This window comes from Dermochelys coriacea, chromosome 1 (assembly GCF_009764565.3).
Source record: "Dermochelys coriacea isolate rDerCor1 chromosome 1, rDerCor1.pri.v4, whole genome shotgun sequence".
Taxonomy (NCBI): Eukaryota; Metazoa; Chordata; order Testudines; family Dermochelyidae; genus Dermochelys; species Dermochelys coriacea.
In genome coordinates this window covers 27,232,589-27,259,598 of record NC_050068.2, presented here as the reverse complement: position 1 = coordinate 27,259,598, position 27,010 = coordinate 27,232,589, and the positions used below count along the sequence as shown (strand labels likewise).

The 27,010-nt window shown below is 40.7% G+C and overlaps 1 protein-coding gene across 7 annotated transcripts in view; it reads right to left on the bottom strand.

Moving 5' to 3' along the window:
* The window catches only part of AMOTL1 (angiomotin like 1), a 144,368-nt gene that overhangs the window by 11,561 nt on the left and 105,797 nt on the right, over positions 1–27,010 (bottom strand). For all 7 annotated transcript variants that reach the window (XM_038386955.2, XM_043504172.1, XM_038386960.2 and 4 more), the window contains 4 exons: positions 20,953–21,098; positions 12,663–12,812; positions 5,529–5,719; positions 2,931–3,056 (listed from right to left, as the gene is read on the bottom strand). In XM_038386955.2, the coding sequence (XP_038242883.1) occupies positions 2,931–3,056; positions 5,529–5,719; positions 12,663–12,812; positions 20,953–21,098 (613 nt within the window). The remainder of the gene's footprint in view (positions 1–2,930; positions 3,057–5,528; positions 5,720–12,662; positions 12,813–20,952; positions 21,099–27,010) is intronic.

Here is a 27,010-nt window from a genome sequence, read left to right as displayed (position 1 = left end):
ATATCCCGATCCTTCTCTGTATTGGCAATACCTCCCAGCTTTGTGTCATCTGCAAACTTTATTAGAACATTCCTGCTTTTTGTGCCAAGGTCAGTAGTAAAAAGATTAAATAAGATTGGTCCCAAAACTCATCCCTGAGGAACTCCACTAGTAACCTCCTTCCAGCCTGACAGTTCACCTTTCAGTGTGACCCGTTGTAGTCTTCCCTTTAACCAGTTCCATATCCACCTTTCAATTTTCATATTTATCCCCATCTTTTCCAATTTAGCTAATAATTCCCCATGTGGAACTGTATCAAATGCCTTACTGAAACTGAGGTAAATTAGATCCACTGCATTTCCTTTGTCTAAAAAAAATCTGTTACCTTCTCAAAGAAGGAGATCAGGCTGGTTTGATACGATCTACCTTTTGTAAAACCATGTTGTATTTTCTCCCAGTTACCATTGACCTCAATGTCCTTAACTACTTTCTCCTTCAAATTTTTTTCCAAGACCTTGCATACTACAGATGTCAAACTAACAGGCCTGTAGTTACCTGGATCACCTTTTTTTCCTTTCTTAAAAATAGGAACTATGTTAGCAATTCTCCAGTCATACGGTACAACCCCTGAGTTTACAGATTCATTAAAATTTTTTGCTAATGGGCTTGCAATTTCATGTGCCAGTTCCTTTAATATTCTTGGATGAAGGTTATCTGGGCCCCCCGATTTAGTCCCATTAAGCTGTTCAAGTTTGGCTTCTACCTCGGATATGGTAATATCTACCTCCATATCCTCATTCCCGTTTGTCACCCTACCATTATCCTTAAGCTCCTCATTAAAGACTGAGGCAAAGTATTTGTTTAGATATTGGGCCATGCCTAAATTATTCTTAACCTCCCCTCCATCCTCAATGTTTAGCAGTCCCACTTCTTCTTTCTTTGTTTTCTTCTTATTTATATGGCTATAGAACCTTTTACTATTGGTTTTAATTCCCTTTGCTAGGTCCAACTCTACTCGACTTTTAGCCTGTCTCACTTTATCCCTACATGTTCTGACCTCAATAAGGTAGCTTTCCTTGCTGATCCCTCCCATCTTCCACTCCTTGTAGGCTTTCTGCTTTTTCTTAATCACCTCTCTAAGATGCTTGCTCATCCAGCTTGGTCTACAACTCCTGCCTATGAACTTTTCCCCCTTTCTTGGGATGCAGGCTTCTGACAGTTTCTGCAACTTTGACTAGAAGTAATTCCAGGCCTCCTCCACCTTTAGGTCCACAAGTTCTTCAGTCCAATCCACTTCCCTAACTAATTTCCTTAATTTTTTAAAGTTAGCTCTTTTGAAATCAAAAACCCTACTCACAGATCTATTTTTGTTTATCCTTCCATTTAGTTTGAACTGAATTAGCTCATGATCACTCGAACCAGGGCTGTCCCCTACAACCATTTCTTCTATGAGTTCCTCACTACTCACCAAAACCAAATCCAAAATGGCATCCCCTCTTGTTGGTTCAGCAACTACTTGGTGAAGGAATCCATCGGCTATCACATCCTGGAAAATCTGAGCCCTATTATTATTACTAGCACTTGTCCTCCAGTCTATATCTGGGAAGTTAAAGTCTCCCACGACTCTCACACAATTCCCATTAGTATTTACTTCATTAAAAACATTAAAGGGATCTCTATCCATATCCAGATCGGATCCCAGTGGTCTATAGCACACCCCAAGCCCTATCCCAGGGGAGGCTCTAGTAACTTTCTTCCCCAATGTGATTTTTGCCCAGACAGACTCTGTCTTATCCATTCCATCACTTCTTATTTCTTTACAGTCTACCTCATCACTGATATACAATGCTATTCCACCACGTATTCACGCTGTTGTGAATTTTCTAAAAAAAATTTTTTTTTAGGAAGGATATTTTTTTAGGAAGGGTATTTTTTTTAGAAAATTTTTTTTAGGGCTTTCCTAAACAGCACATACCCTTCAATACCTGTAGTCCAGTCATGACTACCATTCCACCATGTTTCTGTTATCCCTATAATATCTGGTTTCACTCTCTGCACCAGTAGCTTTAGTTCCTCCATTTTGTTACCTAGGCTCCTCGCATTAGTGTACAGACATCTTAATTTTTGACATTTGGCCTTGCTTACATTCTTTACCCGATTAGGCACAGACACTCTACCGCCAGTATCACCTATTAGACTGGTATGTACACTACCCTTCCTCCTTATATGTCCATTCTCCTACCCACGACTGTATCCTTTTTTACTTCGCTTTCTCCTCTCTCAATGTTAAAATCCGGTGTGGAGATTACCTGGACATCTCCCAACTATCTCCCCCAGATTCCTAGTTTAAAGCTCTCTTGATCAGTTGTGACATCCTCCATCCTAGAAGTCTATTTCCCTCCTTACTCAGGTGAAGTCCATCCCCATACCTCTGTATGCATTTTTGTGTGGGTTCAACTTCAGGTGTTCAGTTTTAAAGGTTTGTTCCTACATGCCATGGTACCTTTCATATAACTCAGAGAGATATCAGATACATACACACACCTTTTTGGTTGGGCAGCAATGAAGTCATATTTAAAGCATTGGCTACTAGAGAGTCTTGCTTTAAAAAGTCAGAATTTTGAGTGAGATCATGCAAGCTCATGCCAACCTCCTTTTTGTCGTAAGGAAGCCATCCGTTTTTAAGGTCTCTCTTTGTTGTGAAGAAGGTTTAAATCCAGGGAGGGGAGGAGGCAGAACCTAATCCCTGTCTTTTAATAGCTGAAGAGTGAAATGACTAGAAGACAAACTGAAGCAAAATCCCTCTTTTTAGAATGGGCCTATTGGCATGCGAAGGGCTAAATGACGCGTAGGCTAGCTTATCCAAGGATCCGAGCGGTTAGGACGCTATGAGTCTCATGATAAGATCTTTAGCACAAATCCCGCGGTAAGTATTTAAAGCTGTCCTTTACGTGTATTCCATGTCCTGACACCTCCGATTGGCTTGAACAATCTCCTCCTCTTCCTGCCATATTCGAACCTCCAGGGAGTTCTCGTTGTAGCTGCCATTCCGCGAGTGGTTAATGACTGAGGTATCCCTAGCAACACAAGACACAGCCACACCCTTTAGTGTCACTTGGTTCAATAAAAGGCCTCTTTTGAAACAAACAGGCATGCAGCTGTTTTTTCACCATTCACGTTACAATGGAAATCTACAGCTATATTTGGAGGATGTAATAGTCCAGTGAAATGAGGATTTCTGAAAATACAACAAAAGGTGGGAGGGAACAAATTGGAGGTGAAATCTCATGTTCTAAAATGAATTAAAATGAAAGGACACTGTCAAGATAAAAATAATGGACCAGATCTTCTGCCAGTCTAAAACAGCTCAGCTCTATTGAGTTCAATGAACCTATGTTGATTTACATCAGTTGAAAACCTGATCCAGTATATTAAACAATAAATCCTTAGCTGGTGATATAAATAACAAATAAATGAACTGTGGATTGTTTTTAACTCCCCTCAGGTTTCTGAGCCTTTGAAGTACACTTGAATCATGTTTCATGTTTTCCTGTACAATCACAAGGGCTAGAAAAAAATATAAAAAATTAATGAAAGCAGAGATTCTCATGTAATCACTTGGCTCTATGTGCTCGGGCTTTAAGAAAAACACCAAATAATGTGAAGGTTGAAAGAAAATCACAAGAGTCATCACATTAAATCTAATTTGCTGTTTGCTTCTGCACTTCAATGCTGGATGAGAAAATAAGATAGATCAAGTTAATTTCCTGTTTCAAGTTAAGTTTCACTTTCTGGTTCTCATACACTAGCAAAAAGCTGGTATGTTTGAGTTTCCAAAGCCGTAGGGGAAAATTTTCAAGAAAACATTTATATAAAAGAAAAATATATAATTGATTAAAAAACGTATTTTATGTGAAATTTTGCAAACCTTGGTTTTGTTGTTATTTTTTATTTTACATTTTTTTTATAAAGTCATACCTACGTTTAGGATCTAAAATATTTGATAGGATCCTTTTAATTATAATTTTTTAGATGTCAGTACACATCAGTGACGATGCCTTGTATTACCTGTGACAGAAATATTAAAAACCCTATTCTGAAGACACAAATGGCCTGATTTGAAAAGGTGCTGAGCACCCACAAGTCTAGCTGAAGTCGACAGGAGTTGTGGGTACTTTGCATTGTGATGGGATGACTACCTTGCAGGGTTTAATGCAGGCCAGATGTGCCAATTAACCCCCTAGGCAGCTGATCAAGGAAGCTCAGCTAGGTCACAATAGGCAGGGTCTATAAAGGCCAAGAGCTGAAGCAGAAGGGGATACTGGGAAAAAAGGCAGACACCCCCAGGAGAAAGGGAGGAATGAGTCGAGACTGCAGACACTACCTGGGAAGAGGGAGGAGGTGTTGGGGAACTGGTAGGCCTATGAAGAAAAGGGGAACCAACAATAGGAAGAAGCCCAAGGATAGAGCAGTGAGGCCAGAGAGAGAAGGCCCAGATTGCTAAACTCAGGGTCCCTGGGCTGGAACCTAGAGAAGAGGGTGGGCCTGGGTTCCTCTATCAGCCACTGGGCAAGTGGCACTGAGCGAGAGAAGTAGCTAAACCTCCCCTGGGAGGGGGGTGGTAACTTGTGACACAACCACAGGGCCGAGCCATGAAGAGGATGCTGTGAGAGGAGCTCCAGGTGGACAGGGTGACGATGTGCAAACCGTGGACAGGGGTTTGTCTGCCTCAAGCTACTCCCCAGAGTACCAGAAGGCAGTCAGGCATTGAGTGGTGCAGCCCATGACATACCTCTCTGAAAATCAAGCCCCCACTGAATACACTCATTTTTTGGGTAATTAAAATGCCTGGGTCTGTGTGAAATACTTGATAGTATCTGGCAATAAATGGAGGGAAATTCCTTTGTGAGCCCTTAATACTATGGAGAAAAATTCCCTCTCCTCCCCCACACATGCCAAGTACATTACACCAGGTTTATTAAGGAAAACTTCTGCCTTCCTTTGATGCAACAGTTATAGGTAAGACCCCGTATAAATCACAATTTCCTGGAGGGCATGGAAGTTGTGAAAATGCCCTCAAACCGTGATTTTAAAATATTTTTTTTAAAAGGTAAAAGTCTACAGCAAAGTCCATTTCAAGGATGGATTGAATTTTACAAGTAACAATAGTCAATGAATTTTCTGTCCTTGAAATTGATGAACATTATTTGTAAACTTCATTCTGTGCAAACTCCATGAAATTCAATACTTTGCCATTTACGCTGTTGTGAATTTTCTAAAAATAATAATAATCATGATTTACACAGGGCCTTAGCTACAGGACACTGCTGGAGGCTGGTTCACTGGCCTTGATGAACCATTGATCCTGACCCAGAATGGCAAGGCCTCAAGGCCTTACTATGGTGAATGGTCCCATTAACTTCAATGGGACTACATGACTGGATAAACCAAGCCAGATTTGTCCCTAAGAAAACACCCACTTCTTTTTACTATACAAAGCCTCATTTGATTGAGTGTATTGCTGACTGCCTGGAACAATATGATCTTACCTTTCTGTTGCTGCTGTGGCTGCTGCATTCATGGCAAAGTGCCTGATTGTGCTCTCCTCTAGATACTTCTGCTCCCACTTGGTCATGTCAGCTTCCAGAGCCAGAATCCTCTCCTCCTTTTCCCGCACTAGCTCCATCAGTGCTGGGGCATTGTGTTCTGGCAGGCTTTCGGCCTGGTAGTTCCCCTGTCTCTGGAGTTGGGGAGAAGGAAACAACGAAAGATATTCAGCCTGCACCAACACGAGAGCTGCAGGCACCTCTTCTACAAAATCTTCTGCAAAACAAACCCAGGGGCTTTCAATCTTTTGGGTGGCCTGTTGCTGAATCAGTAGCCACCCTGGTGATCAGAGCTTAAATAGGGCTCCTTGTCAAAGAGTGACCCAGTAGTTATTGCCTACAACCAGTGAGATGCAAGTTTGCTCTAGAAACTGACACTAGCAACTCAACAGCATCAGGAAAGCTGGTTTATTGCTTAGCAAAGGAGGCAAGGCTACACATGGCGTGTGTAAAACTTCCAGCTGAAGGTGGGGTCCTCCCCAAGTTCCTGAAGGTGACTGACTGAATGCTAAAAGATGTTGAAAGAGGCTAAAAGAGCTGGTGGTCCCAGCACACTCCTCATGGGGTGGAGCCGTCCAGCTCTCCACCGTGGAGTGTTAATACCTCATGGGCTGATTGAGCTGGCTGTTCACCCTCGCACATGCATATACTGCATGAGCTGGTGAAAGCCGGCTGGCAGAGCTGAATTGAGCTGCTATCCCAGGCATACATCTGCCAATATAACATACTTGATGGATTGCTGAAAAAGCAATGGGATTGTGAAATAGGCTAGTAGAGACAGCATGTTTGCTGCCTATTACAGCATGTCCACACCACTGCATGGGAACTGAAACAGCACACGGACTGCACAGGATTCTGACTTCTTGTCTCTATGCTCCTTTCTCTTCTTTCCTCAGTTCCTTCAAGTAATCTCCACACTGTCTGTGCAAGAGATCAGCCTTGTCTGAGAGAGCCTGCCTGTGTCTCTCTCCCTTATTGGCCTGCAATCTTTTTTCAAATCTCTCGTCCCCTATGTCCAGGCTCCTTCATTTTTCTCTCCTCCTGCTGTCTTTTAAGCTGGCATTTTCAAAACTGGCAGCCTCAAGTTAGGGCACCTACATCAGAGGCTAGCTTTTCAGAGGTGCTGAGTACTTGCAAATCCAAGTGAAGTCAGTGGGATGGAGAGTTCTCAACATCCTTGAAAATACATCCACTTAAACAGGTACCTAATATGGATTTGGGTCCAGATCGTCAAAGGTACTAAGCGCCTAACTCCCACTCCTTTCAATGGGAATTAGATCCTTAAATACCTTTGAGAATCTGGGCCTTGGGGCCTAAAGTTAGAGATTAGTTAGTTAAAGTTTCAAACCTGAGTTTGAAAATGTGGGGTGGGATTTTCTAAAGAGCTCAGAGTTTGCCTAAGTCTGCTTCCATGGAAGTTAATGGGAGTTTTACCAATGACTTTTTGCAGTGCCTACATGGAGCACTTTAAAAAGTCCCATCCTTTGTCTTTTACCTCTCTAATGGCTGCTGTCTTGCACTGCCAAGCACCTGGGGGGTGCAGTTTGTAGGAAAGGTGCAATGCAAGCAAAGGTTGTGTTCTGTTGTTATTACATTTGAAAAATGTGCTGGCAGGACTGGCTTTCCAGATGCTCACTGTGGCCATCATATATTCCATGGGATGCTGAACCAGGCTGACAGAACTAGGATTCCTGCTGCTCATCCTGGAATGCAAGGGCATCGTGGGATACTCCAAACCTAGCATTAAAATACCTCTTTTGCTGACACTTTGTCACACTTCTCTCATGCATGGAGACAGTGTCCAAGGAATTGGTAATAGTTAAATATAACCCAGAAGCAAAGCAATATAGCATGCTAAATTAAACGGCACTTGGCCACTATTATGGGCCATGGATCAATGCCAATTTACAGGAGCTGAAGATCTGTGTATCTACTATGGCTTCTTAAGCACCAGTTTCAGACTGTCCATCTCCCCTTGACATATGAGTTTATAGAGCATTCTTAATACCAGCTACAGTACCTCTACTGCATGTAGCACATTAACAGCACTTCAATAATCAGCATCATTATAAGATATAGAAATCAATCCATGAGTGTGGATAAAGCTTTTTTATGTTATGGATAACACTGATGTTTGTTTACGCATTATCTCATTTGGCATCATCTTTTGAAATTTCAGAGTTATGGGATAAGCAAAATGGACACAGTGGATGAAAGAACCCGATAGAATAGAAAACTGTTTATCCAAAGCAGGGAAGCTAATGCAGAGGATGGGGAGTTAAAAGACCTTGGCTCTATTCCTGGTTCTCCCACACGATCTTAGGAGGTGGTTTCTGTGGTATAGCAGTTTGTGTGTTTATCTAGCATGCAAAAAGTCCCTGGTTTGAAACTGAGCAAAATGCTGGTTTTCAGCTCCCACAGGAACTCTGTATGGAACAGTGAAAGTAAGACCTTAAGCAAATTACTTAACCTCCCTGTACCTAAAATGGGGATAACATTAGTTACCTAATCCATAGGGGATGGTGTGAGAATTAAGTGTTGTAAAGTTCTCTGAGACCTTCAGAGAGTAGACATTATTGAAGTGTTTTATAAAGTATAAAAGTTGCTGCACTTAGTGGCACATAAGATTGCATCAGAGACGAGGAAACTATGTTGTGCACACCCGTTTGTCAACTTTGCCACATCATAAGCTGCCCAGGGCAAGGCAGGCCCTATGTGATGCATCAACACCATGAAATCAGGGGTTACCATGTAACCTACATTTCCATTCTCTGGAATTCACGTCACAAAATACTACAGCCTCTATTTCTTCGTTTTGGAACCTTTCCTCTTGATGACAGAAAACATGACTTGGGAATGCAGGAGAAGACTTAAGTGAACTTTGGCTTTGGGGTAATACTGACTTTTTTGGAAGAAGTTTTCTGGAATAATCCATTATGGAACAATCCTTGGGGGGCAACTGTTGTGATGCTTCACCAACAAAAACATCAGTTATACTTCAGATAATGTCAGTCCTGGAAGGTATGATCATATTTTTACAGAGCAATTCCACTCTGTAAAAATTGTACCCTGAAACTCCATGTGTAGAGTGTCTTATTAATATCAGATCAAAATAAATGCCTACCCCGTAAACTCAACCTGGAATATAAAGTTAAGAGGTCCTTTTTTCCCAGATACATGCATCATCAACAATAAAGATTGGCCATTTGGAATTTAGCTAATAATTTTGTTGATGATACCTGAGCCAGAATAAAATCCAGCTCATTCTCTCCTAGGTGGACTGGGTCTATAAAGCTCACTGGAGTAAAAAGTAGTAAAAGTCTATTTTATTTGGCATGACTCAATATTCCGTAGATATGACTGTGATACATGGATAGCAGGTGTCATTTTATGGAGTGATGGGACTCACCCCACAGTTACAATTAGAGCTAGTTGTTCATCATAAACCCGGTTTTGGCCCTCTCTCAAATTAAAAAATAACCCAAACATTTATACCAGCCTCCCCTCAAACCCGGCAGGTTAGCTGGGAGGCCAAGGCAATTTTTTTAAGTGAAAATCTGAAGGGAAAAGGTGTTCCAGAATTACGACACTTTAAGCATAGTGCTAATTACAATTCCAAGCCACTAACTGTAGTAGACTGCCCAGTATTTATGCTTTTATCCCCCCAACATCCCTGTGAAGTAGAGAAATATTTGCAGATTTCCCACCTTCCCAGTGAAAATTGAGGCACAAAGAGATTGAGCAACTTGTGAGGTCACACAGATTGTCTGTGGCAAAGCCAGAGATTGACCCTAGATCCCCTGAACCCAAGTACAGTGCCTGATCCAGAAGCCCATTCTGATTACACCATAGACTGATGTGGCTCACTGATATTCAAACACTGAAAATAATTTTTTTTTAATGTTACTTAACTGCAACTATCTTCTCTTTTGGGGCCCTGATCCACCTCTCACACTGGTTTTTACACTGTTATAACTCAATTTAAGTCAATGGTGTTATTTCTGATTTATCCCCATGTAGCTAAGAGCAGAATCAGGTCCTTTGCTTTTAAGCAACAACACTGTGTAGCAGTGTGTCTATTTGCCACAAGTCTTAGCAATAACAAGCCCTGATTCCAGTAGGGTTCTGGCAGCAGCAGTGTTTCTCGACAGTGGGAAATGTGTGAACTTTCTAAGTTAAAACTACATGTCATGCCTCAGTTATGTTCCTTTTTACACCCTTCAGCTGTTTTTATCAAATGGTGGCTTAATGCACTAGTATACCCATTCGCTGACCCTCAGCAGCCAATAATCACATGTTCTGATCTCAGTGCTAGCTGCAAGCTGGGAATTCTCTCTGCAAACTCTTCAATGCTTTTTCTTTGTCATGAACTAATCTACGCCCCAAAATAACATTACGATTTGTTTTGAGGAGGTGGTGATAAGTAAAGGCGAGAGAGGGAGTTACTTATCTAGATGAGTAACTGTACTAAGACAGTTCAACTAAGCATGAAAGTACAGGCTCAAACACATAGATGCAGAGCTCCCAAAAAAACCCATGAGATCCCGGGAAGCATTCATAGAACCATGTCTCCGCACCTCCATCCAATTTTGTTTTTAACCCATACATAAATAATTTACTGGAGTAGCAGAAGAAATGGTCCTTTGTAATCAAGTAAATTATTCTGAATTTGTGCATGTATTTCCATATATCAAATCAATGTCATGTTACACCAGAAAATGCTATTAAATGCTGTTTGAGTGTTTGGTTCTATAGGATCCATTTGAAACTTGCATTTTCAGTAAAAGTCCATCAGAAAAACTATGGGCAAGATTCTCAGCAGGTATAAATCCCAAAGCTTTATAAATGATACAGTTGAATTATGAAGTGTTTACGAGTCTGGAATTGCCAGAGTTAAGGTTGGAGAGCGTATGAATTCCTTACTTACATTGGTCCCAGTTCAGGACCTTAACTCTGCTCTATAGTGACACCATGCAATAACCATATGATTACAGCTAAGGATTTTAGTGATTAGTCCCAAATTAGATTGATTTTTGAAGCATTTTTTTTATTTTTTTTTAGATTTTTTTGCTTTCCTTACCCATCCCACCCCACTCATTGTTTCACCATAAGGCAGAGTAAAGGTTGTTTGAGTGCTCCAATTCTGCATTTTTACCATATCATACCATATTTTTATTATTGTAAGGCTAGCCTGAAATCTGAATTTCCTAGGTTCATAATGTTTGTTTGCGGGATAACTGCAACATTCCTGTAATGTGTTTTACCCTAAATGACTGATATATGTACTCACAAACCTAACTTCAGATTAACATTATTTTTGTCTAGGAATTTCCTTGTTTTGTTTTTTTAATTACAATTTTCATACATTAAACCCTAAATAGGAAACAAAAGAGAATGTTGCCTTATGATATTTCTAATGACATGAAGATGTGTAATATCAACCTTAAAACATCATATCTATTTATTTATTTATTTATTTTAAGCCTTTTGTAACCAGATTCACCCATTTCCCACTCGCTCCTTCAACCCCTGCATTCCTCTGCATGTACCTTTACACACATACAGAGTTTTTCCCACCTATCCTCCCTGTTGAACAGATCTGGTAGTTTTTGAAAAGCAATTTTGAGAAGGATACACTGTATTCTCCATAGATATGAAAGCAGTTGAATCCCTACTTTCAGTGCAAAACTACACTCAATCTTAACTATGGAGCTGTAACTAGTGTCTCCTCAGCATCTGGAGAGAGCCAAGCGCCATCAAGCAAAAAATGGTGGAGAATAATAAATAATCCTCTATTTAAAATCAGCACTGAAGAGGCTTTTCCAAGTGAAGGATTCATCTAAAATCCAGGAATTTCTATCAGGGTGACCTTTGATATAGTTAAAAATGACTGTCATGATTAAAAAAATGAAAAAAGTATGTGGTACGTGTCAAGTCATGAGTATTAAGCATCCAGGTTTCTGCTTCAGTGCTGCATGGAAAACTCAGAGCTTTAAAACTCAACCAGGCGCTCACACAGCTCTAATCCAGGAACCCTGACAACACCCCATGGAGTCAAGGAATTCTTGAATCTCTCTAGAGGGACTGGTAAAAAAAAAAAATCCTAAGAATATGACAATTCTCCAAAATGCTCCTGTATTTGTTTAGCTTGTCATTGAGCTGGTTTGCTTTTTGGTTTATTTAGCAACCAACAAGAGTCTTTGCAGGTTTTACACCAAGGCAAGAACATGTAGGGTCATGACTATAGGAGATGAGTGACTGCTATATGAATATTCACACCATGCAGGCCTGATCAGCAGTCTGTCATCATGTACTTTGCTATCTAACCTCAGCACCTGCCTTAAGGACCTCTTGAAGGGCCCATCTCTGAAAACAGTCTATCCCCAGATACTCAGATCTGTAGGTGAGAGCACTTCAGCTGACCTCAACTGTCACAATGCTGCATAGGGAGAGACGTCATCCCTCTTATAACTAGAACTCAGCCAGGCAGGGCTTTAAGGATCATGATTAATTGTGCCTAGAATCAAATAGAGGCAGGGCAGCCGTTGAAGCATTGGTGTAATATGCACTTTGGCTAATGCTACTAAGCAAGCTGGCTGTCACATGCTGAATGAGCAGTAGCTTCCAAATGGCTTTCATGGGTAGCCCCACAGAGAGAACATTGCATCATTAATCCAATGTAGAGCTCACAAAAAGGCTTAGCTAACTGTGGCGAACATCAGAGAGAAACTCTTGCAACCATTGCATCAAACCGATGGAAAAAGGCACTGATAGCTAACGAAGCACTGCAGAAACAAGCAAGGGTTTGGAAGTGCCCCCTAACTCAGCTTCACAAAACTGCACTCACCCACTCACTGAAGGGGGGGAAGGAAATTGTTTTGGATGGGCAAATAAAATACCATTCTTGTTTCTACTATCAACATGGTGGCAAAGGGTAAGAGACCATTCCTCCTGTTCTCATTGCCAAGACACATCCTGGAGGTAATGCCAGGAGTACAGGGCATGAAGCATTCCATCCTTATTTACCCAGGCATCGGGATGGATGTGCTTGTGGCCCACGACCAATCAGCCTCTCACCTGCTGCATCCTCAGCGAATCCAGCTCCCGCTCCAGCCGCGTGCGCAATCGCCGTTCCATCTGCTCCCGTTTCTCACATGCTGCCTGGAGCTGGGTCAGAGCCTGCTGCAGCTTCTCCACTTTCTCAACATAGGCCTGCTTCTTACGCAACTGGGGGCAGAGCGCAAGCGGAGAGCACAGTGTCATTAACAGATGAGCAGAAGCCAAACAAATATGACATGAATGTTTATGTCCATGAATCAGGTTGCGATATGATCTCATAAATCACTGGCATGTGCATGTTGCATGTAAATGTGGCTTTCACTGAACCTAAATTTCACAGGGAGAAAATTCTGGGTAGCAAAGGGCTCTTTAATCTAGAGGAGAATGGCATGACAAGAACCAGTGGCTGGAAGCTGAAGCCAGACACATTCAAATTAGAATTTAGCCACACATCTTTAGCAGTGAGGTAATTAATCACCTGGATGAAGTACCAAGGGAAAAGAAGGATTCTCCCTCTCTTGATGTTTTCAAATCAAGATCTATGTTTTAGCCAAACACAAGTTATCAGGCTCAATAAGGGGATAACTTGGTGAAATTTAATTGGCTTGTGATATACAGGAGTTCAGACTAGATGATCTAATGGTCCCTTCTAGCCTTCAACTCTATGATTCTAGAAATAAATCTTAACCCTGTATAACTGAATGATCCAGTCTCCGATGATGGGAAAGGCATCTGCAGACCCTTAGCTGAAGGTATACATCTGCTGGTTTCCAGATGTTTTCTTGTCTACCAAGAGCTAGGTCATACAGATGAATATGGGTGACTGTTAGTATCAGTATCAGTTAAAGCCATTCTTACTTCTAATGCATGCAATGAGTGATTTATAGGCCCAGTGTTACATGAGGATTCTGCAACCTAGCATTTTATGGCCTGAGATTAATCCTGACTTGATCAAGTAGCATACCCTAACAGGAGTTTGTGGGAGTGGACTGCAGACTTTCTCTGTGACCTTTTAGGCATGCAAGTGGATGAGGATATTAGGTGCATCATAGCTGCTATCTGAGCCATTATTCTTGCGGCCTCCCACCGTGCTACAGAAGTGGTAATTGCAGGACAACAAGGTAAAATTATATTAATCCATGATGGGGATTAACATGCTTTAGAACCTTTGGGGAAAAGTTCAGATATGCCACAGACTGCCCAAGGCACATGTCAGTGAGAAGGGCATCAAAGCCTTCTGGGAAAACTGATCCTCGGGAAGCAACTAGGACAAAAAATGAGCCTGATCCTGGGGTGTAGTGAAGTCAATTGGAGTTGCAATTACTCAGCACTTCTCAGAATCAGTCCCAGTGTAATCCAAAATGCAAATTGTTTCTATCAAGAGTGACTAAGATACAGTCCTCTTTCCCATTGAGCTTGGATGCTAACCCTAAACTTGCATGCATATCATTTTGACTGCTGCAGACAGATTCAAGACTTCACCCTGCAGGCTGCAATGCCTCTCTCTGGTGAGATATTGTGTTCTTGTTCCATCCCAACAATGTAAATGTTTAATCCCCTTCAAAACATACCTGCTTTGTTGTACAGAAAAAATCAATTAGCATAAAGCAAGGCTGCAAGTCCAAACCAATTAAAAACATTTCTAGCCTTACTGAAAAGTTCACTAGGCCCAGGAGTTGGGGTTAGATAGTTTGGATTTTGTTAAATACAGACTTTACAGAGATCAGTGTGATTATTGCCACTTGATAGATATGAAACTGAGACAGAGAGCTTAATATGACTTTAGTCACAGTATGACAATATGAGGTTAATATGACTATCCAAAGTCACAGCTAATTCCTAGCATACGCCGGATTCCTGGCTTCTAGTCTAGTTACACAGACACTCCCACTCTTCCTCATTTATTTGTGCTCATGTGGCTTTGGTTCTTTGCACATTTTACAGTCCAGATAGGAGGTTGGAAGACTAATGTTTAACACAGTTATTGTTAGAAGAGTGCTCTATAAAGAAACAAGTCTGTATACATGTGAATAGGAAACAGTAGTTTTCCAGTTTCACAAATATTTTCAAGAATTTAATACTTTTGCACCTCTCAGATCAGGACAAAAAGTCAAAATCTTAAACTTTTGCAAACTGGGAAACCATTTTTTTTCCCGTTTCAAGTCGATTGAATTGTTTCAGTATGATAATTTCAACACATTTCATTTTGATTTTGACCTTCTTTTCAGAACTTTTTTTTGGTCTTATGAGCTTAAATTTCAAAGCAAAAAGTCCTTTCAAACTGGAACACTGGAATTAGTCATTTTGAAAATGTCAAAGTGAAATGTTTCAACAATTCAAAACCTTTTTGGTTTTTTGAGTCAGGAAATTCCTTGAACCTGATCCGGGTTTGCAAATGGTGTTAGTTTTGGCGAACCGGCATTTTTTGACCCCCCCCAAAAAAATTAACCAGAAAATTTCTGACCAGCTCTAGTCAATAATTAGTTAATAGATAATGTGCTATTAGCTGATACTTTAGAATATGCAGCTTTCTTCCTGGGTCTTGTAGGACCAATAACAATTGTTATTATGGATTGCAAATGTTTTCTTGAATGTGGTCCTTTGCATGAAGCTCTTAGCAATTATAAAGCAGGGCCTCAGGTGTTTCATCCAGAATAGGTGGAATTCTTTCAGTACAATGCTAGATTAAGCTATGTACCTTCCCACAGATTATACTGACAATGGATTCTTATACCTCAAAATTGTTTTCTGTGACCATAAAATATCCAAGTCAAAAATCAGAAACACAGGTTTCAGAGTAGCAGCCGTGTTAGTCTGTATTCGCAAAAAGAAAAGGAGTACTTGTGGCACCTTAGAGACTAACAAATTTATTAGAGCATAAGCTTTCGTGAGCTACAGCTCACTTCATCGAATGCATCCGATGAAGTGAGCTGTAGTTCACGAAAGCTTATGCTCTAATAAATTTGTTAGTCTCTAAGGTGCCACAAGTACTCCAAAAATCAGAATGAAATTAATGGAGGTTTTTTTACAATACAGATGCAAAACAAAACTTATTCTAAGCAGCCTTTCTAGACACAGTAACAATGGGCCAGATTCTCATCTCCATTACACTGCTGTAAACAGCAGTTATTTCAATGGATTTACATTGGTATGAATGAGATAAGAATCTGAACTAATGTCCAGAAGCAATCAGAAGATTAGATTCCCAAGGGGTGTGTGACTCTGTGAGAGTGGTATTGTGGGGTTCCAAGTTCATGATCTCTGGCTTACTGATCAGAGGTGCTCAGTTTACAAGCAAAAAGATGGTTTTACTAACTGCCAGCCCTGCAGACTGAGCCTGGGATCAGAGAGTCAAGCTGGATTCTTTCTCCCTCATTCATCATCAGTAGCAATAAAGACACTCCAAGCCAAATTATCTCTCATTCATAACTGAGAAACCCTGTTGTCTGCAAAGGAAGTGCACTGATTTAACCAAATGCAAAATTTTGGTTTGTAATTGGAACTTAGGTTCCAGTCCTGCAAATGCTTAAGCATGCATGTAATTTTATTCACTACAGTAAAGGAATGCACTGAAGTGTTCACACTATCAAGCCCTTTGTTAACAATGTTGTTGATTATACACAAAAATATAGCTCACTTGTCCATAAATAATAATGAATTATTATTATTATTGGGCAATTCTGACATCCTTACCCAGTCTGTAATTTCATAATCACCAAATACACACAAATACCTTTAAAAATTAAAGTGAAAAATGTTTGCTAAATGGAACAGGAGAAATTTGGTGGGGAAATAATTGCTAGTCAGCTTAGAACTGAACTGTGTGTGAAGAAGCAAGAGCGTAATAAGAATGATATGATTTTAGGATCCAATAACTCATGACTTATTAGAGCAAGAAACATTTAATGGAACAATAGAAAAATTCATAGGATCAGTAAACTTATCCAGGTGCTGGTCCTGGCCTAGCGATCAGGAAAAAAGTTTCTCTCTTGGCTCAACCAGTATCTAGCCTTAGATTTATACATTTTAAGGTCAGACGGGACCATTATGTCAAGTATCGGGGTAGCCGTGTTAGTCTGTATCCACAAAAACAACAAGGAGTCTGGTGGCACCTTAAAGACTAACAGATTTATTTGAGCATAAGCTTTCATGGGTAAAAACCTCACTTCTTCAGAAGCTTATACTCAAATAAATCTGTTAGTCTTTAAGGTGCCACCGGACTCCTTGTTGTTTTTAAGGGACCATTATGATCATCTAGTCCAGTGGTCCCCAACCTTTCTTGTGGGAATAGGAAGAAGTGTTGCCGCCAAAATGCTTCCAAGAAATGACAATGCTTCTCGGCGGAATTTTGGTGGCAGGGTGTCCTGCAGGTGCACACAAATGCCCTGACAGGCACCATGGCACCCACAGGCACTGCCTTGCGGACCCCTGATCTTGTCTGACCTCCTGCATAGCACAGACCGTAGGGTGTCACCCATGAGTTTCTGCATGAAACCCATAACTGCCTGAGCTATGTCGTATCTTTTAGAAAGCTATCCAGTCTTGACTTAAAGACTGCAAATAATGGAGAATTCACCACGTCCCTAGGAAATTTGTTCCAATTGTTAATTACTTGCACTATTAAAAATTTGCATCTATTTCTATACTGAATTTGTCTATCTTTAGCTTCCAACCATTGGATCTCATTTTGCCTTTTTATGCTAAATTAAAGAGCCCTTTCCTACCAGAAACCTCTTCCCAATGTACACGGATATAGACTGGGATCAAGTCACTAGAGTCCTGTGCGGTGACAAAATTTGTATCCATGTCCAATCCGCGATCCGCAAATATGCGGATGTGGATATCTGCGGATATAAAGTGGATAGCTGCACATTTGCAGGGCTCTACGAGTCAACTCTTAATATTCTCTTGAATAAACTAAATAGATTGAGCTCTTTAGTCTCTCACTATAGGGTATGTTTTCTAGACCACAAATAATTTTTGTGGCTCTTTTCTGAACCCTTTCCCATTTTTCAACATCTTTTGTGAAGTGTGGACACTGGACTGGACATTATTCCAGTAATGTTCTCATATACAGAGGTAATACTACCTTCATGTTTTAAAATAAAATATTTCTATTAACAGGCATTCCATATAATGTAGATTTACACAGTAGGTTTTTTACATTTTTCATTAATAGTTTTGAGTTATGATTGCCCTGGTTTACTACAAACAGCTTTTTAACTTAACTATGATGATTTGGCAATACAAGAAATTCATTGAGATTTACAAAGATCTGCAGGTGGTAAAACCTTGATAAAAGTGTAGATTTTCCCTAAAGTATTTTTTTTTCATTCCGTATATTCCAAATTATATTAAAAACTCCTTGTTTAAGAAATGGTCCAAAACTTCAGAAATGGTTATCTTAACATGTCTTATGTCAGGCAACCAAAAAGTGAGACACACAAAATCAGTGGGCTCTTTTGAAAATGTCATTTAATTTTGTGATTAGAAACAGACAAAAGGTGGGAGGATGGAAGTATTTAATAGCTCATTGTACAAATGGGTGGTGGAGCAACAGAAAGACTCAGTGATTTGCCCCAGATCACACAGGAAGTGTGTAGCAGAGCAAAGACTTGACCCCCAGTCTACTGCCTTCATTGACCATCCCTTCTCAATTTGTTTTGCTACCCAGACTGTTCCTTTATTTGTTCATTTTGTAACTAAGATGTCAACAGCAAAACTCCCATTGATTTCAAGAGGAACAGTACTGAGTCTATAATTTACATATTCCATATTATTTTAATATTGTGAGTTCAAAAATAGATGGCTTAGTAGTCTAAAATAAAGTAATAATAATACTTAGCAGGTGCACATAGCACTTTACATCTTCAAGAGTATGTACAATGCTGATTAATGTAATCATTAGGTTTGAAATACCTAGATTCTTTGGCACCAGTGCTTCAATATGAATTGCATGCACTTTGCTGCTTGTGAATCTTACAGATGAGACCTCAGAAAGTACTTGGATGCTTTTTATCATAGCAGTATCTGAGCACGTCACAATCTGTAGCGTATTTACCCTCACAACACCCCTGTGAGGTAAGGATATGCAATTTTCTCCATTGTACAGATGGGAACCTAGTCACAGATTATTAAAAGTAATTAGGCATCGCTGCGCTCAGTGTTGCAATGCCTACCTGATTTAGGAGCCTAAATCTCATTTTCAAGAAATATTTAAATCCCATTCGGATTCTGGCTCTTAAGTGCCTAAATCCCTTTTGAAAATTAGATTTGGGCTCCTTAATCAGTTAGTTGCAGCAGCGATGTTGCTGAGAGAAGCAATGGCTAAATACCTTTAAAAATATGGGCCAGACAGACTAAGTGACTTGCCTAAGGTCACACAGGAACTCTGTGGCAGAGCAGTGAATTGTGCCTTGATCTCCCAAGTCCTATCTAGTGCCCAAACCACTGGACAACCCTCCCTCTCACCAAGGTCTGATCTGCTCTGTATAGACATTCAAGGTCCCATAGCCTTTTTATCCTTATTCAGAATTTCCCTCATTACACTGTTCATAGATAAAACCAGAAAGACCAATGATGATAATCTAGTCTGATCTCTTGCATAACACAGGCCATAAAATTTCACCAAGTGATTCCTGCATCAAGCTCATAAATTCTGATAGAGCTATAGCAGATCTTTTAGAAAGACATCTAATCTTGATTTAAAGACTCAAATGATGGAGAAGCTAGAACCCTCATAGGTAAACTGCTCCAATGGTTAATTATCTTCACTATTAAAAATGTACACCTTAATTCTAGTCTGAATTTTTCTAGTTTCATCTTCAGCTACTGGATACTGTTATGCCTTTGTCTGTCTGCAAGATCAAAGAGCCCTCTTTTATCAGAAATGTTCTCCCTATGTAAGTACATCTACACCAGGGGCTCTCAAACTGGGGGGCGGGACTCCTCAAGGGGTCACAAGATTCAAACCCTGCTTTGCCTCCAGCATTTATAATGGTGTTAAATATATAAAAAGTGTTTTTAATTTATAAGGGGGGGGGTCACACTCAGACTTGCTATGTGAAAGGGGTCACCAATACAAAAGTTTGAGAACCACTGATCTACACGATGATGTAAGTATTCTGATACTGTGGTCAAATCACCTCTTAAACAATGCTTGGGTAATCTAAACAGATTGGTCTTCTTTAATCTCATTGTCGGGCAGGTTTTCCAGACCTCATATCGTTCTTGTGGCTCTTTTCAGAACCCTGCAAACTTTACCAGCAATGTTTTTATATTCTCATCCAAATCATTGACAAAGATATTGAATAGCACTGGACCAAGAACAGATCCACTAGAAACATCCTCATTGGATGACTAATCCCCATATACAATGACTTTTCGTGATCCATCAGCTAACCACTTTCTAATCCATTTAATAAGGGCTACATTGATTTTGTATAATGCTAATTTTTTAATCAGAATGTTGTGCAATACTTTGTCAAATGTCTTACACAAGTCTGAATATATTATTTTAAACTCAACCAATCTCGTAATCTCATGAAGTTATATCATGTTAGTTTGACAATCTCGGTTTTCTATATAACCATACTAATTTGCATTAATTATGCGACCATTCTTTAATTCTTTACTGATTGCACTCAATCAGTCTTTCCAAAATTTTGCCCATGACCCTCAAGCTAACCAGCCTATAGTTACCCATGTTAATCCTGTATAAATGTTGGGACATTAGCTTTTTACAGTCCTTTGGAACTTCACCAGTATTCAAAGATTTGTTAAATATCAGAGTGCCTCAGCCATTTCTTTTAATACTCCTGAATGCAATTTATCTGGTCCTGTTGTACTGAGTTCTGTGAATTGATCTGGCTGACTGTGGTGCACTCTGTGTGTGTGTTTGTATACACAGACACAGACTATATGTATGCACTTTGGGATTCTTTGAGAAGAAATGGACTATACCCATACAAGATATTTTCTCATTAATTACACAAGTCCTAAATTAGTAGACAGGGTATTCTAAAGAGAAAGAACCCTATGTTCTAACATCACGTTAGCCATCAGCTGGTGAAATTCGGTCAAGCTTTTGGTTACACAAAAAGCATCTGTGATTGTGGTTTCCTTTCATATCCTGCCTGGCTCAGTGTTTTATAATTGTTTTCTGTTTGGAAGGGTCTGGGGAAGAGGGGGGCTGCCACCCTGGTGCTGGAAAGGGTTAAGAGGCTGGGCTGAACTACAGCTGTAAAATGAATACTAAATACAAGCAATCATTTGCAGCAAAGCAGAGGAAATGATGCCCTCATCTCACCTCCTCTTCCAGTTTGATGACCTTGGCCTGAGCATTGTTCAGTGCCTGGTCCAGGATTTCGATGTGTCTCCGCTGATCCTCACTGGCAGAGCGCACGGCTGCCAATTCCATTTCCAGCTTCTCCCTCTCCTTCAAGTGCTCTTTGTCTGGAAGAGAGAAGAACAAGAGCAGCTCTATCAGAACAGTGCACAGACTCCGGGCCAAGTGCCAGAGGTAAGTTGGCACCATGTTAAAAAAATAAAACCTATGCAAAGCAACAGAGGGTTGGGCTACTCTAGCACAGTGCCTGAGATTCAACTGTGCAGTGGTGTGATGGGCAGAGAGTCTCATATGCCAGAACTCACTAGCTCACAGCCTGGCTTTACATTACTGAATCACTTCTCACTACATTGCCAGCACAAAGCTGCTTCTCTGCCTCTGCCGAGGGATAAAAAGCAAAGACCTTTTACTTTCCAGTAAATAATCCAGACCTGCCCAAATAGGAGGTCAAGATGCACCAGCAGAAAGGATCTTAATGTGTCATTAGCCAGACAGGGGAGCTGATCAAAGTGCCTCACTGACCACAGTTCAGAATCCTCACCTTCGGGTTCACTAGAACCCTACTGAAATTGTGATTTTATTATTTAAGGGAAAGGAAGGTAACCTCCAGTAACAGGCATTCTCTTGATCTATAGCCCCTGCATAGCCATAGGACCCACAACAGGGATTTCTAGAAGCAGTTCTAGGAAAGAGAATTTAATCTTTAGTCCCACTGGGGCTCTAGTTGATCCTCTAGTCCAGCATGACCTACGTGCCCTTCAGCCCTGCTGTGACTGCCAGCAAACTGGCTCTTCTACTAAGTGACTGTTCATATGTCAGTAATGAGTGATCCCTTCCTTCACAACAAATGTACCAGGAACTACCCATGCAGAAGCCCTGATGGCAAAGCACACAAACGAGTGTTAGACCTCTGTCGTGGGTGTAATCCTCTCTATTGCCAGATCTAATTTCACCATTCGTGCCGGCTGGAAAATAGGGACATTTTCTGCCAAAATTTCATCCTCCTCTTTTTTTTTTTTAACAAAATTTCAAATTTTCAAAATTAAAAATGACTTAAAAAAATCAAATTTCACAACCAGCTATGCTCACCATCTTTCCTTTAGCAAGAAGGCAACAAGATCTAAGCAACAACTCATAGGCCCAGGTAGCATCTTTGTTGGCTAGCTGTCTATTGAGAGCATAACGTTAATTCATTACAGCCCAAACTCACCTAACAATCCCTTCCTGTGAATGTAAGTGGAACTACCCGCGCATAAAGTTGGCCATTGGATCGTCTCTTACCTGAAGGAGGGCAGTTAATTTTTAAAGCTATGTGGAAAAGAGAAGTTCTGTTTCACAAAGAATTTAAAAAGCAGGCTTCATTCTGAATCAGAATGAAAATCAATAATTTTGAAATTCTCTGCCAAGGAAATATGGGAAAAGTTCATTTCAGATCAATTGAAACATTTTGTTCAGTTTGATTTCGACCCTTTTTCTTTTGTAGTATAACATATCACAGAATGCTAAATTAAAAAACTCAAACAGGCATGTTTAAAAATAATTCCGAATGTTTTGTTCTAAAAATATCAAAACAGTCCAGTAACTACAGTTAATCATTGGACTATCAGACAACACTTGACAGGGCTCTCAGACTTCAAGTGCCAAACCTTTTAATATATAGTAGGGCTGTTGATTAATCGCAGTTAACTCATACGACTAACTCAAAAAAATTAACTGTGATTAAAAAAAATTTATCGTGATTAACCGCGCTGTTAAACAATAGAATACCAATTGAAATTTATTAAACATTTTTGGACTTTTTTCTACATTTTCAAATATATTGATTTCAACTACAATTCAGAATACAAAGTGTACAGTGCTCACTTTATATTATTTTTATTACAAGTATTTGGTCTGTAAAAATGATAAACAAAAGAAATACTATTTTTAAATTCACCTCATACAAGTACTGTAGTGCAATCTCTGTCATGAAAATGTAACTTACAAATGTAGATTTTTTTGTTACATAACTGCACTCAAAAAACAAAACAATGTAAAACTTTAGAGCCCACAGTCCAATCAGTCCTACTTTTTGTTTAGCCAATAGCGCTAAGACAAACAAGTTTGTTTACATTTGCAGGAGATAATGCTGCCTGCTTCTTATTTACAGTGTCACCTGAAAGTGAGAACAGGCTTTCGCATAGCACTTTTGTAGCCCGCGTTGCAAGGTATTTACTTGCCAGATATGCTAAACATTCATATGCCCCTTCATGCTTCAGCCAGTATTCTGGAGGAAATGCTTCCATGCTCATGATGTTTGTTAAAAAAATAGTGCATTAACTAAATTTGTGACTAAACTGCTTGGGGGAGAATTGTATGTCCCCTGTTCTGTTTTACCCGCTTTCTGCCATATATTTCATGTTATAGCAGTCTTGGATGATGACCCAGCATGTTGTTTGATTTACGAACACTGTCACTGCAGAGTTGATAAAACGCAAAGAAGGTACCAATGTGAGATTTCTAAAAATAGCTACAGCACTCGACCCAACATATTGTGTTCACCTATGCATCTGATAATTCTATTCTTTAGTACAGTTTCAACCAATTTACCTGGTAGTAACATCTGGTTTACTGACCTGTAATTGCCAGGATCACCTCTAGAGGCTCTTTTAAAAATTAGCATTATATTAGCTATTCTCCAGTCATCTGGTACAGAGGTTGATTAAAGTGATAGGTTACATACCAATTAATAAAAAGAAAAGGAGTACCGGTTGCACCTTAGAGACTAACAAATTTATTAGAGCATAAGCTTTCGTGAGCTACAGCTCACTTCATCAGCTGTAGCTCACGAAAGCTTATGCTCTAATAAATTTGTTAGTCTCTAAGGTGCCACCGGTACTCCTTTTCTTTTTGCGAATACAGACTAACACGGCTGCTACTCTGATACCAATTAATAGTTCTTCAGTTTCATATTTGAGTTTCTTCAGAACTCTTGGGTGGATCCTATCTAGTCCTGGTGATTTATTACTGTTGAATTTATCAGTTTGTTTCAAAACCTCCTCTATTGACACCTCAATCTGGGACAATTCCTCATATTTGTCACCTAAAAAGAATGGCTCAAGTGTGGGAATCTCCTTCACATCCTCTGCAGTAAACACCGATTCAAAGAATTCATTTAGCTTCTTTGCAACTGCCTTGTCTTCCTTGAGTGCTACTCTAGCACCTTAATCATCCAGTGACCCCACTGATTGTTTGGCAGGCTTCCTGCTTCTGCTGTACTTTACATTTGTTTGTTGTTAGTTTTTGTGTCTTTTGCTAGCTGCTCTTCAAATTCTTTTTTGGCCTGCCGAAGTATACTTTTACACTTGACTTGCCAATGTTTATGCTCCTTTCTATTTTCCTCACTAGGATTTGACTTCCAATTTTTAAAGGATGCCTTTTTCCCTCTAACTGCCTCTTTTATTTAGCCATGGTGGCATTTTTTTGGTCATCTTACTGGGTTTTTTTTTATTAGGGGTATACATATACCTCTATTGAGCCTCTATTATGGTGTTTTTAAAAAGTTTCCATGAAGCACAGAGGCATTTCACTCTTGCAACTGTTCCTTCTAATATCCATTTAACTTGCTTCCTCATTGTTGCATAGTTTCCCTTTTTGAAGTTAAATGGTACTGTGGTGTTCTTCTTTGGTATTTTCCTCTCTACAAGGATGATAAATTGAATTACATTATGGTAGCTATTACACAGTGATTCAGCTATATTCACTTCTTAGACCAGATCCTGTGCTCCACTTAGGTCTAATCAAGAATTGCCTCTCCCCTTGTGGGTTCTAGGACAAGCTAGACTAGCTAGTAGTCATTAATAGTGACTAGAAATTTTATCTCTGCATCCCATCCTGAGGTGGCTAGTTTCTAGTCACTATGTGGAGTAAATATCTCTCATTATTACTGGGTTTTCTGTTTTTGTAGCCTCTCTAATCTCCCTGACCATTTCCTAATCCCCATCACCATTCTAGTCGGGTGATTGGTAGTATATTTCTACTTCTACACTCCTGTTGTTCAAGCATGGAATTTCTATCTGAAGCGATTCTGTGATACAGTTTGATTCATTTAAGATTTTTACTGTATTTGATTCTATACTTTCTTTCAGATATAGTGCCACTCCCCCACCAGCACAACGTATTCTGTCATTCTTATATATTTTGTACCCTGGTATTACCGTCTTCCATTGATTATCATTGTTCCACCAAGTTTCTGTGAAGCTGAAATATGAATGCTATTTATGCCCCCTGGCATTAAACTGTCATGTGCTAGGAGCTAGTTGGATCAATTCTGACTTTAAAAGCAATACTGTACATTGGCAACACATATAAAAACAAGTCTTGGACCTACTCTATCATCTTGCACCTGAAGAATTCAAAACATTTTACCCACATTGATTCATTAAGCCATACTTTGCCCCTATCAGGCAGGGAAGGGATATGCAATATACAAGAGTGATCATCCATTAATAGGCTGGAAAGCACAAGTTATTTAACAGCTCGCAAGGATGTTGCACAGCAGATTAGGCCGTCATTTAACTTTTGCTTCAATAGGCTGCACTTTCTATATTTATAAGCACTTTCTTTATTTGGTTAGTTCTGGGTAAAAAAGGACTACTTTTAATTCTTGTCAAGTGCACCTGAAATATCAAAATTATGCTGTAATGAGCTACAATACATATATCTTCCATAAAAGAAATTGCTTCTGCACCTGCATGTGTTCACTATACACTTAATAAATTAATAAATATTTCTGTTATTCTAATGCAGGGGTGGGCAAACTTTATGGCCTGAGGGCCACATCTGGGTATGGAAACTGTATGGTGGGCCATGAATGCTCACGAAATTGGGGTTGGTGTGCAGCAGGGGGTGAAGGCTCTGGCTGGGGATGCAGGCTCTGGGCTGGGGCCAGAAATGAGGAGTTCAGGGTGCGGGAGGGGGCTCTGGGCTGGGGCATGGCGGGGAGGCTGTGTGTGTGTGTGTGAGGGCTCCGGCTCAGGGTGTGGGCTCCGGGGATGAGGGGTTTGGGGTGTAGAAAGGTGTTCCAGGCTGGGCTGAGGGGTTCAGAGGCCAGGAGTGGGATCAGAGCTAGGGCACAGGGTGTGAGCTAGGGCACAGAGGGGTGCTCTGGGGTGGTGCTGGGGATGAGGGGCTCTGGACTGCAACCAAGGGGTTCACAGAGCAGGAGGGGGATCAGGGCTGGGGCAGGGGGTGGTGGCACATGGGGATGGCTCAGGGGTTCAGGCTTACCTCAAGCAGTTCCCGGAAGCAGCAGCATGCCCCCCCTCCGGCTCCTATATGTAGGGGCAGCCAGGGGGCTCCGCAAGCTGCCCCCTCCCCAAGCACCACCCCTGCAGCTCCCATTGGCCATGGTTCCCGCCCAATGGGAGCTGCGGAGGTGGTGCTTGGGGAGGGGGCAGCTTGCGGAGCCCCCTGGCTGCCCCTACATATAGGAGCCGGAGGGGGGGCATGCTGCTGCTTCCGGGAGCCACATGGAGCAGCCCCCAAACCTGCTCCCCAGCTGGAACGCCAGAGCGGGGCAAGCCTCAGAACCCACTCCCCAGTGGGAGCTCGAGGGCTGGATTAAAATGGCTGGCGGGCCAGATGCGGCCCGCAAGCTGTAGTTTGCCCACCCCTGTTGTAATGAGTCAATATACTCAGACTGTTAAGGGATGCTTCCCAAATGGCTTCTCTTTTATTGTTATAGTTGTAATTATATAGAGTTCAATCCCCTTCCTGTGATAGTCAGCCTTCGGTGTGCTGAGAATGAGTAGAGCTATTCAGTGTGTTTGGGCAGATCAAACAGGGAATACAGTGGGGAGGCTGGGTTAAGGTTCTCTCCAAACACACATGTCTTGGGTTATATATATTTGTAAATATAGTAACGGGAATCTACCAGTATGGGAATATATGATTTAGGGTGAGTGCACAGACATTGTTTTATGGAAAGGAGGGGTAGCCCCTCCTCTGGGAAAGTGGGAGGAGGTGGCCCCTTCCCTCT